The 14,995-nt window shown below is 39.6% G+C and overlaps 2 protein-coding genes across 2 annotated transcripts in view; both read left to right on the top strand.

Moving 5' to 3' along the window:
• The window catches only part of LOC125314483 (tRNA-specific adenosine deaminase TAD2-like), a 636,221-nt gene that overhangs the window by 571,666 nt on the left and 49,560 nt on the right, over positions 1-14,995 (top strand). The gene's annotated exons all lie outside the window — the stretch shown is intronic.
• LOC115733981 (disease resistance protein RPV1-like) lies at positions 2,912-10,748 on the top strand. The gene is made up of 6 exons (XM_048275571.1): positions 2,912-3,578; positions 4,311-4,383; positions 4,489-5,415; positions 5,507-5,626; positions 8,881-9,279; positions 10,062-10,748. The coding sequence occupies exons 1-6, from the start codon at positions 3,118-3,120 to the stop codon at positions 10,746-10,748; spliced, it is 2,667 nt and encodes an 888-aa protein (XP_048131528.1). The 5' UTR covers positions 2,912-3,117.

The following is a 14,995-nucleotide window of genomic DNA, read 5'->3' as shown; positions in this document are numbered from 1 at the left end:
TTAATTATAAATTCTTAACTAATCTTGTGATGCAATAATCATCTAATATGCCATCTAGAAGTTTTATTGTGTATTTATGATTACTTTTGATCACCAATATGGTTTAATCTAACTAAGTTGCCTGTGAATAAAACAGGAGTTATATGCACGAACGAAACGGTGGAAAGATGAATTCTTTTTGGGTGGATGAAGGCGAAGGTAAAAGTAGCGTGAGAAGCGGATCTTCCACGCTTTCTAATCTTGTCTGATTCTGATTTTGGTTTACTTTCCAACCCTCACTCAAATCTCCCCTTTTGAATTCCCCAGCCACCGAAAGCCATCCACCGACACAGTTTCCTCAAATCAATCACCAAATGACCCTCTCCCTCTTTTTTCCCCTCTTACTTCATTCCTGGCCAGCTCATCAATCTTTTCAAACGAGTGTTTGACCATGTTTGATTTTTGTATAATCCAAAAACCCTCTTCAAAAAACGGGTTGTTTTTTTTCGTAGCAGTCTACTCTCTTGGCCGGCCTTGACTCATCTAATCCTCATCTTCAAATTTTTTTATCCAAACTTCCACAACTCTTTCAATCGACATCCAACTTGGCCAACTCATATCTAACTCCACAGCAAGGAGTCCGGACTGATTCCACTATCTTGTAACCATATCCAACTCCGTAATGTTAAAGCCGGGTCCAATGGCGCTATCGTGAAATTGAAACCGACTCCCACGATTCTTCGGTTTTGAATTCTAGTTCATCTCGCATGTCGAGCCATCCATCCAAAATGAAGAACATTGCCGAGCCCTCTGTTTAATTCAATGCAAACAACCTTTGTTTAATTCAAATGCATTAAATATCCATTATCCGAATGCAGAGATCTAATAAAAGGTTCGAGTTTAGGACTAAGATAAGCAAATATTCCTGTTAAAGGATACAATTGCACCACATCGACGAGTTTGATTCTTAATTTTCTCATGGAATAGATGGAAAATAGAATCCCATAAGCATTAAAAGTTATGTACCGCGCTCCAGTAATGCCAAAAGTTTTCATCGGATCATTTAAGTACCAATTTTTTGAAATACAATCACTTAAGTGATAATTTCGATCTATATGACCGGAAATTTGATGTGACATTCTTTCTTAATATTGAAACCGACTTGGCTTGCCGAAGGTCCATTCAGCAATAAAAAAAGCTAAAAGTTGAAAAAACATAATAAAAGATAAAACAAAATACAAACTTAGGTGTGTATCTTATAGAAAATAAGCAATTTGGAAAATATTTTTCAAAAGGTGATTGCTTATATTGTTTAGAAAAATTAGACAATGGAGAGTGTTTTCATTATCAATAACAATATATGCCTAACTATTTTCACAAGTGATGAAAAAAATTTCATTTATTCATTTTTCTAAGCGAAATAAGCAATCGCATTTTGGAAAATATTTTCTAAATTGCTCATTTTTCGTGAAACAAACATACCCTTAATAGGCTAAAAATTACAAAAAAGAGACACATGTACTGGAGGCCCTAAACTTGTTATAAGAGTGTAATTGACTCCTAAAATTTATAAAAAAATAAATATATCTAAGTCTTAAAACTTTTTAAATTAATGCAATCGAATCCTTCCTTTAACTTTGTCAATTTGAACTAACGAAAAAATTGATTTTTTTTAATATTTTCTTTTTCCTATGTTGTAATGATGTGGCTAAGATGAAGTGAGCCACAACCTCTGCCCATTAGAAAATATTATTATCCTACGTATTACATGTCGTCCGAGTGATCATGTGTTAAATTGTTACTTGGCGAAGAAGAGACTACTCAGAGATGGGGATTAGGGATAGCCATTTCGAGGAAGCCAGCGAAGTTTTTCTGACTAAGCCTATGACCAGATGACAAGAATCCATCATCCCAAAGCTGTTTCTCCCACTACTTTTGTCAGCCAGAGACAAGCTTGTGTCTGTCAGAGAATCCCAACAATGCAATAGTGAAGATAAAGTCCATGTGTTCACGCCTATTAACTTGTCTTGATTCATATATGAGCGCCATGTTTTTCCAAATTTCCACTATTATTGATCTAATTTTACTATTTGCTTGCACACCTGATTGTGCGTGGGATTATATATGTCTTTGAGTGGTCATAGGGTAAATTACTATATAGCAAGGAAAAAACTGAAGTTGTTTTATGAGTGAGCCCACGACCAAGATCACGAATGTCCACCACCCTAGAGTTGTTTGTCCATCCGTACAATAATTTTGTCGGCCACAAACAAGCTTGTTTCGCTCAGCATATTCGAGATTCCGAGTAAGACGGTGGTCCACGGACTTCAGTAAAAAAGTCGTGCATCGCTATCCTCTAATATACAAGAATAAATCGACAAGAAGATCAAGTGGTGAATGAGCTACTTAAAAAAACCTGTTATGAAATCTTAAGCTCACGGTCGTTTTTTATGGTTGAACTCCATTATACCAATGGCTTCTTCATCGAAATCCACAGGCCTTACGATGTCTTTTTGAGTTTCAGAGAGAAGATGCGTAATACCTTCGTCGGCCATTTCTATAATTATTAATAAATTTATTATTTTTTTCGTCAACCATTTCTATAATTATTAATAGATTTATTATTTTTTTGGCTGGTACACTTGATTGTGCAGAAAGACCGAAGGACAGTCCGAATAGTTCCACAATTATTAATAGATCACTTGATTGGGATATTTCTGGTAATTACATGTCTCTTGAGCGGGTCATGTGGTAGATTATTATTTAGCAAGGTGAAAACAACTTCTCAGAGGTTGGGGATGAAATTTCGAGGAAGCCAGCAAAGTTGTTTTTATCAGCCCACGACTAGCTTTTGTCGGCCCACGCGGTCTTCAGTGAAAAAAGTCCCCGTGTTCACACCTTTAGATATCTCTCAATCCGGACAACGCGGCGGTACGCGGTCTTTCAGTGAAAAAAGTCTCTGTGTTCACACCATTACCTGTCTTGGTCCATCCTTAACCACTCCCATTTTCCGAAGTCTCTGTCCTGTAGTATAAGAATCAATCAACAAGAAGATCAAGTGGTGAACGAGCCACTTGAAAACACTGCATCAAATCTCAAGCTTACTGTCGTTCTTGATTGTTGAACTCCATCGTATCAATGGCTCCTTCATCGAAATCCAGAGGGCCTTATGAAGTCTTCTTGAGTTTTAGAGGCATGGACGTGCGTAAAAACTTCGTCGGCCATCTCTATAACGAGCTAGTCCGGAATGGAATACATACTTTTCGAGATAGCGAGGAACTGTGGAAGGGAGATAAAATATCGATGCTCATGCAGGCCATCAAAGAATCGCGCATCGCGATCATCGTCTTCTCTGAGAATTATGCTTTCTCGTGGTGGTGCTTGGAAGAGGTGGCCAATATTATGGAGTGCAAGGAGCAGAATGACCTCATCGTTCTACCAGTGTTTTATAAAGCAGACCCAAAAGAAGTGAGAGGGGGGAGAGCGAGTTATGCACGAGGCCTAGCTAAGCATGAGTCTAAGCATCCCGAGAAAATGGAGAGATGGAAGAAAGCTCTTTGGGACGCCGGTCACTTGATCGGGTGGACTTTGAATGATGGGTAAGTAGAAAGGGTTCCATCTTTTGTATATGAAACTATTCTTTACGAGTGTGATAATTTTTTATTTATTTAGTTATGGGCTATTTGAGGTCTTCACGTTTCATTTTAGTCACTCTGAGTTCTATAGATTTTCGATTTTGGCCAACCATTTCACAAACTAGTTACAGGTGGCATTTTGAGTTCGAAAATTCACGTGGCTATCCATAAAACAGACGCGTGGCTTTTCCAATAATTAAAAATGGACACTAGCACTTCATCGCTTGAAAAATTTATTGATTCATTTGATCAGAATAGAATGTTCAAACTTGTTTGCCAAATGGACAGAATGTTAAGTAGCGTTATTTCCCTTACCCAATATCGTATAGGATTAATTAGCGTGTGCAGGCCATGTAAAGCAATAACATCGTGCTTTCGGGGAATTTAATGGTTTTGGAATCAAAATCTTAACCATCGTTCAAAGTCCTAAATCACATGAGAGTCAAAACGAAAAATAAGTGAATCGTCATGTCTAAAGCAAAAGAACATGGATAATTTAAGTAGACAGACACATGTTTTGATTGGTGTGGAGCTCTCGGAGTTCAAATTTGACTCGGTGGGAATACATTTTCTTTTGGTTGTAATTATCTGAAAATGAGATGCACTGCTTTGTCACTCTTTGCTGGTGATTGCTCGTTATTTGCTTATTCCAATTGCTAAAATGATGCTAAAACTTCCTTTTACCCTTTTTGCCAGAGATGATGAATCAAATGTTTTGCAAAAAATTGTGAAGAACATCTCAACTCGCCTAAGCCAAACACCTTTAGATGTTGCTGAGCATCCGGTTGGGATAGAGTCACGAGTGGCTAAGCTAAAATCAATGTTAAACCTTGAGTCTAAAGATGATGTTCTCATGGTGGGATTATGGGGACAGGGAGGCATTGGAAAGACAACATTGGGGAAAGCCATCAATAATGATATTTCCGGACAATTTGATGGTTCAAGTTTTCTAGCAGGTGTTCGAGAAAATTCAGAAGATCGCAAGGGTTTAGTTACTTTGCAAGAACAATTCTTGAACGATATATTATTACCGCACAAAAAGATAGTGGTGCCCAATGTCGATAGAGGCGTTATGCTAATACAAGATAGACTCCGTAACAAAAGAGTTCTTATCATCCTTGATGATGTGGATCACGAGAAGCAGTTACTTGCTTTAGCAAGAAAAGCCGAATGGTTTGGCAATGGGAGTAGGATCCTCGTTACTACAAGAGATGGCCATTTGTTGACTCGTTGGATAGATGAACATCATGTGTATGAAGTTAAAGCACTGGATAACGGTGAAGCTCGTGAGCTGCTTAGTAAGCATGCTTTTCCTCCGCACCACAAATTAAAAATAAGGGAAGATCTAGTGGATGGTGTTTTGGATCATGCTAAAGGCCTTCCTTTAGCACTTGTGGTGTTGGGTTCCTTCTTATGTGGTAGAAGACAAGATGAATGGGAAAGTGCGCTAGACAAGCTTTCTAGAAGTCCTACGAAAGACATCAATGATGTGCTCAAAATAAGTTATGAAGGACTAGAGCGAAATGAGAAAGAGATTTTTCTCCACATTGCCCGCTTCTTTAAGGGATGGGATTTTGATCACGTTAAGAAAGTTCTTGATAGTTGTGACCTTAATGCGAGAATAGGATTACTGATTCTCACCGAGAGGTCCTTGATAAGAACTAAGTCCGGAAGCATACAAGTGCATGACTTGATTCAATTGATGGGTAAAGATATCGTGAACCAAGAATCCGATGATCCCGAGAGACGCAGCAGACTATGGGCGTATGAGGATGTGCTTGATGTTCTGTCATGCGACATGGTAAGACTTGCACATAAGCTCAAAACTCCAATTCTCATCTTTTGACTCAAATTACCGAACATGCATAACCTAAATATTCTTGTACATGCAGGGAGATTGTAACGTAAAAGTAAAAGCCATAGTGTTGAATTCACTTGTGCCAATAGAGATATCTACTGGTCGTGATGCTTTTACAAAGCTGAGAGGGTTGGAATTGCTCATTTTGGGAAATGTTTCTTTCCAAGGTCCAATGTGTCTTCCAAATCGGCTCAGATGGTTTGAATGGCCCGATGCTCCCCGGATTCCAGAATTTTCCTCTGGTCCAAATAAATTACGGGGACTTGACATGCGCGGAGGCACTATGACAACAATGCCAAAACCATTGGGGGTGAGTTTATTTGTGTATTATATATACTCTTACACGGGAGTAGTGGTGTTCCTATATTTTAGAAACCGCTTCTCTTTCAAAATGACTCTTAATTACTCGCAGCAATATTTTACGTGCGACAAAATTGGCATTTGAAAAATCAAGCATGATGAACTTTATTAGAAATAATTGGACCGCACAAAGAAATCATATAATTATACGCATAAGAGAAAGGCATTTCGGGATGTGAAAATTTATCGTGAAGGTCATTGCATCAAGAGAAAATTCAAATTTCGATATTGAAAGTTGCGAGAGATAAAATAGAATAACCTATTTCATGTGTCCGTCCATGGCGATAGTATTTATAAAATATGTAATTGAGTTTAAGTGATAGAAGGAACAGAAGATTCAAAGTTCCCTAAAAGTAGGACGTCTTTCTTATTGTATATTGTAATATAGATGGAGTTAGCATGTGCAAATGTGCTAGTGTAAGTAAGCTATTTTACTTCACTTTGATTGTGTCGGTTATTTACATATAACCCTTTTTATTTTATAGAAAAATGGTATGATGATAGCATATAAAGAAAACAAAAATATGAAGAGTGAGCCCGTTGATCTTGTGTATAAAAGTAAAATCATCTAAAGAGTCGCTAGTTGAGTGGTCAAGCGTTTGATTTGAATGTGGCGAATCAAATATCATAATTATAGCAGCCTCAGCTCAAAGTAGTCATCAAGTGATGGAGCCTTACCTTACCCAATGCACACTGGTTGACGGCCGTATTTGTTCCGTATCAATAGAATTAGCTCGGTCGAAGGTTTGAATGCACCGGACTACCAAAACAAGGCATTGTTAGTTGCAGAATTTCCAAATAGATGTGATAAAATATTCCAATAATGCTTGTACCGTGTTTACACGTAATACGATATAATTAGGGATTTAGTAGTTACCACTAGTTTCTTAATCTAAAGGGAGACCCAGATTTTGAGTTGAATCTTATATTTTTTTCTTACATAATGGTTTCCAAAATTCGTTTTGTTGTCTTTGCATGACTTCAAAAAAATTTAGAAGTTTCTTAATTTTTGGGAAAAGTTCATCGTGATAGAGTGTTAACTTTAACTGATTATACATAAAGTGGTCACTCCGATGCTCACAACGTGACACTTTCACTTGGCTTTTTTGATTGCCACATAGCAGGAGATGCGGCCAGCATCTAATCAATATTCATTAGCATTTTGATTTGACTATATCTAATTTTCAATCTCTCACTCGATACATGTATAGATTAAGGTTTACATACTTCCTAAACCTAATAACTCTAACTATCAACATAGATATATTTCAAAATCAGATCAAATCTACCTAGTGAAGAAATTCAAAATGCAATTCGCCATCGGTTGTTTACGCATAAAATTTTTGTTTTACTAAAAATTTGTATAGTGATCGAACAAAGAAGGAAACAAAAATATGACCAACCTACCCAAGGAGTAGCTGGTTGAGGGGTAGGCCACATAGTCATCAAGTGATAGAGCCAAAACGCGGGGGATTTGTCCAGCATCAATAAAATTAGCTCAGTCGAAGGTTTGAATGCATCATTCTGTAAAACAAGGCATTGTTTATTACTTAAGTCAATTCTCAAGGAGGAACACTTCTAAGTGGACATATAATAGAGTACTTATTAGGAACTTTGCCAGCACTATGTGTATTGGGTGCACAACTAAATTAATATAAGTGATGCAAGACGGCCATACCGCTAATTTCCTAATGGAAAGTCAGAGCCAGATTTTTAACCGAGCATACAAAATGAAATTTTTATTTTCCTTGGAATGTTTTTCAAAGTTGGCTTGATTGGCTTTGCATGAATTCAATAAAATTTATAGGTCAGTAAATTTTACGCAATCCCGTTCATCTATGATATATAGTTATAGCCAGACCTAGCAAAGTCTTCATTCCTATGCTTGTCATGCGATGCTTCACTTTGCTTTTGTGATTGCCACATGCCATGACCCGTGGAACACTTTTATCATGTGGCCGCATCCGCACTCAGCCACATGGCACTTCACTATAGTTCTATGAATTGTCACATGGCATGACGCTTCGCATACTTTTGTTATGTTCCCTACATTTGCATGCTTGTTGTGTGACACTTCACTTGAATTTTGTGATTGCCACATGCATGACACGAGACACAGATTTATCCCGAACTAATTTTTATCTACTAATGAAGAGTAGATTTGGTTGAGAGTTATCAGTTTGTGATTTTTTGTTAGATGAAAATTAACTTGGGGTAAATGTGTCATGGTCGTCCTAGTTTAGGATTTTCATGAGACGAAAATTAACAAGAGGTAAATGTGCATGGGATTCTTATTGGTATTTAATCTATTATTTTCATACTTGTTAACACAATTTTATTTGCGAACTTTTCTGTATTGTATATCTATATATTTTAAATTCTTTCAAATAATTTCTGAAATGTAAAGTGATAGGAGTTGACTCTAATTTGCTAATATTTACGTGTGTATGAATGAGTACTGGTAAAGTTTTTAAGTGTTTAGTAATTTCTCAATACGATTTTAAATCTTCCCACATCAGTTTATAGTAACTTTGAATGAAAAGTTAATTACTAGGTTAGAAAATTTACTCAGAAACCTGACTAGTAATTATTCCATATCCTTTCCCTCACGAACCCAATCTCCCTCACGTGTTGTGGAGCTAATTTTATAACCCTGAATCAAGGTAAGCCCCCAAGACCAAAAAAAAGATTGTGATATTATTAATGATCAATATTATAAAAACATGGACACCGTCAATTGCATCGGATATTAAAGTTCACGAGTTTGACTGCCCCGTCTATGTACAACAACTAGCATAATGCATAAATGTGGACTCTGCAGCAGATCAACTCTACATTGAATAAACAAATTGCTCAAATTTTACGATTGACGACCTCAAATGTAATAATTTCGTGAAAGATACAATAACGGATATGCTTCAGTGGCAACCTATTCTCAAACGGGAATTCCACGTTCTAAATATAAGGAAGCAAACAGCATCCTACAAAAACCCCCCCTTTTTGTCCCTTCCAGAATGTTTATCAAAGCTGATTTCGCCGTTTGTGCAGGATTTCCGAAATTTGAAGTACATGAATTTCGACTTCTGCAAGTCGTTGGTTCGCACGCCTGACATATCATGGACTCCAAATCTCGAGGAATTGCATCTGAATTTTTGCAAAAACTTGGTAGAAGTACATGTGTCCATCGGAGATCATGGCAAGTTACAGGTCTTGGATTTACGTAATTGCTCTGAACTTAGAATTTTTCCAAAAGTGCTCGAGGCAAAAAATCTACGGGAACTCCAACTTGGAAAATGCACAAAATTAGAAAGGTTCCCTGATGTTCCACGTAAACTGGAAGGCCTAATAGAGCTTGATCTTGAAGAGACCGCTATTAAAGGACTTCCAGCATCAATAGAAAATTTGGTCTCTTTGGAGGAAATAAATTTAGATAAATGCAAGAACCTGGTAAGTCTTCCGTCTAGCATTTACAAGTTACAAAACCTTAGAGCCTTGGGCGCTGAGTGTTGCACAAACTTAATCGGGTTTCCAAAGTTTGAGGATTCAAATGATCCCTGCATGAAGACCGGACTTTCAAATTTATTGTTTTTGTATCTTTATGATTGTAATTTGACCGAAGTAGAGTTTCTTGAGAACCTTTCCTGTTGTCCCATCTTGGAGGAATTACATCTGGGGAGGAACAATATTAATAGCCTTCCTACGTCCATCAGTAAGCGTGATCATTTGTTATATTTGACTTTTAGTGAATGCCCTCAATTACGAGAGATTCCCGAGCTTCCACTGTCATTGGGCAGAATAGAGGTGGATAATAGCGAATCTCTGCAAAAAAGTGACTCAACTTTAATTCATCATTTTGTCCGTAGAGGGTTGGCCATGGCTGATATTTCTTCACGTGACCAGGTTAGATTCTCTCTCTCTCATACACGCACATATTGATGTGAAGTATATGCTGAATTCAATGTGTGTTTGTACATTCCAATTGCAGATAATGCAAGCTTGGGCTTCAAAAAAGCAAAAAAATATGAAGTAATTCTGCACGTGTGCATGCGATGCCGTACTTTGTTAATAATGATTCCATCACATGAAACTTGTATATTAGTGCAAGCAAGGATCACTGGATCTATACTCATTTAGAGAGCTAGAAATACTTGCTAAAGTCGAAATGAATTCTTCTATTTGGGCACAAATAACAAACTCGAGTTCTTTCTAACGATATCTCTTCATGACAGGTACCTCGTGATTTGGACATTTCTCTCATGGGAGGAGAGATGCCAGAGTGGGTCGTCCCTGTTGAAGAGGGCTTCGTATCTTTCAAGGCTTCAAAGGACTTATATGACAAGTTTCTTGGATTGGCTTTCTCTTTCGCTGTCCATGAACGGGAAGATAGGATGACCCCTGCCAATTTTGAGATTTTTTCATATGTTGAGGGCGAAGGGCGGTATTTCCGAGGAGATCCGAGTTTTCATGTGGATGTTCCAGATTATGATTATACGTGGATTCAGTATTTCGTACCATCTGACCTGTGGGGTGTAGTCGATTTTGGTCAAATTGATGGGAATTATGTACAATTCAGCCTTAGTGTGTCAACTACATATGTGAAAAAGTGGGGTCTCCGAATAATATGCAAACCACTAGAGGATGATTTAAAGGCCGCACTTCAAAACAATCAGCTAATGGATCCAGCTTTACTCCTCGAGGTTGTTCTCAAATCGATAGATTCGGAAGTCGAGAGCAAAGTTAGTTCGATCAAGATAGATCTATTGAAGGACATGGAAGATGGTCGAATGAGTTCTGAGGAACATAGTCGAATAGAATCAAAGAGAAATCAAGAGTTTATTCTCCCTCAAGGCAAGCGAATGAAGACTCTGTCAACTTCCAATTCGACGGATGGAGATGAGAAAGCTTTTGTTGACTGACTGTTTTTGTAGGTGGAATGATGGAAACTTGATAAGGAAGCAATTCGTAGGTAAGTGAACTCAGCTGATGTCCATTACGATGCATTCTTTCTTCTTCTTATTCGCGTTTAATTGATATTCTAACTAAAATTCTGTAATTCTTTATTCACTTTTAGCACCACGACTTATCATCTTCTATCAGACACCAGCGAGCTCTAACAAGTGTAAGTTCGCCACTTGCCACGGAGGTGACCAATAGAAGAAGTTCGTCTCCCTCAAACAGAGTTCCTAGAGAACTGAAGGCGATGGAGACCAGCGAGCGGAGGTGACAGACTACCACCGCTGACCAAAGCCGTGGAAATTGGTAAGAGTGCTATAGATTAGGTAATGCCCGGCACATCCAAATCGTATTAAGCTGGTGTAATGCTTGGGCTGGATTTTGAATTTGATTGGTTTGGTGCTACATTTCCCCGGGAACTTGAAGAATGTGCCGTCAAATTCGATCGAGAGACGTTTCATGTCTGTGGATGCTTGGAAGTGAATTCACTGGCAGTCCCTAGAAGGTATAGCTTTTCTTCTTTCTTTTGATAGGTGGCAACTTATCCAAAGAAACAGGTCCAGTCTACGTTCAGTGGAAAAACAATCGACGTCACACACGCTGCACATGGGTTGGTTCGGTCGAAACCAATGAGACAGAGGGATTTGGGTGCTTTTGAGGTGTCTAGGAAATGTGGATGGGTAGTATATACCTATTACAGCTGGAATAGGTTTGCTAGGACAATTGATTTCTACTGGACATCCTTGATCGTCTAGCAATGAGACATGGATTCATTCCATTAGCCGCTGCAAATTGATGCTTAAATATTTCCACTCGTAGCAACTCGATGTTGATTTCCTTTTGAATTGCCTGATTGCGGTCATGCAATGCATGGGGGAATTTCTCTCTCTTATGCTCATATTTTTTCCTCCTAACAAGTAACAAGAGCTATTTGATTTTCTTTTATAGGGCAAAGTGATGCGGATGTCATTAGTAATACGTTTCCGGATCGATTGGATCAACACAAATCTAATCGGAAGGCGAAACAGTGCTGCGGCTAGAACCAGCGGATCGGGTCGACGACGTCGGATTGAGCTCAAATTCGGCAGACTGAAGCGAAACGGCGTCCTGATCAATACTCACGGCCTTTGGCCGTGACTAACGATGAATTTTGGCCGTTCGAGAATGTCTAGATGGGTTTTCCTATTTTTTTTAGTATTTTTCGGGCTTAATTTTATTTCAGTGGCACTTTTGTAATTTTCCATTTTTTGATATTTTGTTTCCTAATTGGACTAGGGTTAGGATAACACCCTATAAAAGGTGTTTATCACGTTTTTTGAAGACATCATCAATAATATTCACATAATTTTCGAGATTTCTCTCTTTTAGCAAGGGTTTTCTTGCGTTATTCGTCGAATCTTTGCGTCGGAGTGGTATCGAGCCTATGGCGTGGCGGTGGTCTTCGTGACGATGTTCAGGAGACCGGAGCCCCAATCCTTGGGGACGACAGGCTGCAACGTTTGGAGCAGCGTTTAATGGAACGCATAGATCAACGATTTGATCAAGGCCTTCGTCGTTTCGAAGAGCGATTTGACGAGATAGCGAGATCGATTCGAGGGTCTCGGCGTTGATGTGAATCGGAATCGGCGACAAGGCGGAAGGCCGGGTGCAGATTTTGCTCGCGGTGACCACAGTCGATAGGCCTGTTCTGTTCGCAGGCGTAATAATCCTCTTTATTCAGAGAGTTTGGAAGAAGAGGAGACCGAAGTTTCGGATGAAGAACGTGATGATTATGCAAACCGGAACAATTATGGAGGAAATCGAAGGGGGACGTTACAACGATCGTGAAAGAAGAGACGGCGGCGACGCTATGACGATCGTGGAAGGTAACGACTTTAAACTAAAAGTCGATATCCCTTTTTTTAATGGGGGTCCAGGGAATAGAGGAATTTCTAGATTGGGTTCTTTGATATAGATAAATTCTTCGATTATATGGAAACCCCTAGTGAGAAAAAGGTGCGATTAGTAGCATGTAGATTGAAGGGGGTGCATCCGCATGGTGGGAGAGATTGCGGAATAGGAGAGCGAGAGAAGGAAAAGAGCGAGTTCGAACTTGGCGAGAGGATGAGAAGATTCTTGAAGCAGGAGTTCCTTCCTCTTGATTATGAGCGAGATCATGTTCCAAAGCAATATCAACGTTGCCCGAGAAGGTAATCGGTGCTGTACATGAGTACACGGCAGAATTTATGAGGTTGGCGGAGCGAAATAACCTGTCGGAGACGGAGGGGCAACAGGTGGCCGGATATCTCGATGGGTTGAAGCCCTTCATCCGAGATAAGATTGGAGTACAGATTTTGCGGAATCTATCTCAAGCGAAGAACATGGCGATGAAGGCAGAGATGATGCAGCAAGAATGGGGTAAGAGGGGCTACGAGAACTATAGAGGTAGCGGTTCGAACAGCTCAGTAGAGAAAAGCGGCTTCAACAATCGCTATAACACGTAACGGAGTCGAGATGTAAGGTGGTGGAGAAGCGCCCTATAAACGAGGCGAGGGATAAGGGAACGCAAGCGCAGAAATCTGCGAACCCAAATCCTTACGCTAAACCAGCGGGGATAAAGTGCTACGGGTGTAATCAACACAGGCACAAATCTAATGAATGCCCTCGAGAGAAAGACAGGTTAATGTGGCAGCGAGGGAAGAGGAGGAAGATGAATATTGTTGTGAACCGGATGGCGACGAGGATGATTTTGAAGAAGAGGAAGAGGAGGTGAATTGTGTTGTGCGCAGGATGATGTTAGCCCCAAAACAGGAGGATGATTCGCAGCGACATCGCTTATTCCGAACCAGCTGTACCATTCCTGGGAAAAATCTTCACTTGTGGTCATTGACAAGTGGGAGCATGGAGAACATTATCGGGAAAGAGGCGGTGAAGAAGCTAGGCATACCCGTGGAGAAGCATCCTAACCCATACACGTTAGGATGGATTAAATCTGGAGCAGACGGCATTCGGGTGACTGAGCGATGTAAAATTCCATTCTCCATTGGTAAATATCATGATGAATTGTATTGTGATGTGGTAGACATGGATGTATGTCACGTGTTATTTGGGAGGCCGTGGCAATTTGATGTAGATGCTCGGCATTCGGGGAGGAGCAATCGGTATAATCTTGTGAAGGATGGTGTGAAGTATACATTGCTGCCCCTAAAGAACAAAAGCAAACAGGTTGCGGAAGTAATTTCCTTACCCTTACAAGGAAATTTGACTCTGAAATTAAGGAGACTAGGGAAATTCATGTTTTGATAGTAAAGCAGCCAATTGAGGCAGAGGCCGAACAACAAGTAGAGGAGCAACCTGAATCAGTTAGACCTTTATTGAAGGAATTTAGCGAGTTGATGCCCGAGGAGGTTCCAGACGGATTGCCTCCTATGCGTGATATTCAGCACCATATAGACTTAATTCCCGGTGCTAGTCCGCCTAACCTACCGCACTACAGGATGAGTCCAAAGGAGAGCGAGATTCTAAAGGAGAAGGTGGAGGAGTTGTTGCGAAAGGGGCATATTCGAAATAGTATGAGCCCATGTGTTGTTTCTGCCCTGTTAACTCCTAAGAAAGATGGGAGTTGGAGGATGTGTGTAGATAGCAGAGCCATCAACAAGATAACCGTGGGCTACAAGTTTCCTATTCCAAGATTGGATGACATCTTGGATAGGTTACATGGCGCTAAGTGGTTCTTGAAGCTGGATTTGAAGAACGGTTATCATCGGGTTCGTATTCGGCCCGGCGATGAGTGGAAGACAGCTTTCAAGACAAAAGAGGGGCTATACGAGTGGTTGGTGATGCCGTTCGGGCTTTCTAATGCTCCAAGCACTTTCATGAGGCTTATAAATCAGGTTTTGAAATCTTTTATTGGCAAATTTGTCGTAGTTTATTTTGATGATATCCCGATTTATAGTAGAACTGAGGAGGAGCATTTGATGCATTTGAGGGAGGTATTGACAACTTTGCGGATCAATAAGCTTGTATGTAAATCTTAAGAAGTGCGGTTTTCGACTAATAAGTTGTTATTCTTGGGATTTATTATCACCGCCGAGGGAATAGAGGTGGATGAGGCGAAAGTTAGAGCAATAAGAGAGTGGCCAGCTCCTACAACCGTTTCTGAAGTTAGGAGTTTCCATGGGTTGGCTACCTTTTATAAGCGTTTTATTAAAAATTTCAGTACTATTGCGGC

Source organism: Rhodamnia argentea, chromosome 3 (assembly GCF_020921035.1).
Source record: "Rhodamnia argentea isolate NSW1041297 chromosome 3, ASM2092103v1, whole genome shotgun sequence".
In the NCBI taxonomy this organism is placed as follows: Eukaryota; Viridiplantae; Streptophyta; class Magnoliopsida; order Myrtales; family Myrtaceae; genus Rhodamnia; species Rhodamnia argentea.
The sequence above is the reverse complement of the archived record's forward strand: the minus strand, read 5'-3'. Positions and strand labels throughout refer to the sequence as shown.

What these genes read in the sequence shown, in the direction of transcription:
- LOC115733981 (XM_048275571.1), top strand. Translation starts at nt 3,118, where the DNA reads ATGGCTCCTTCATCGAAATCCAGAGGGCCTTATGAAGTCTTCTTGAGT. An exon ending in GGGTGGACTTTGAATGATGG is followed by an intron (nt 3,579 to 4,310) that starts GTAAGTAGAAAG and finishes CCTTTTTGCCAG; the next exon opens with AGATGATGAATCAAATGTTT. An exon ending in AATTGCTCATTTTGGGAAAT is followed by an intron (nt 5,627 to 8,880) that starts GTTTCTTTCCAA and finishes CCGTTTGTGCAG; the next exon opens with GATTTCCGAAATTTGAAGTA.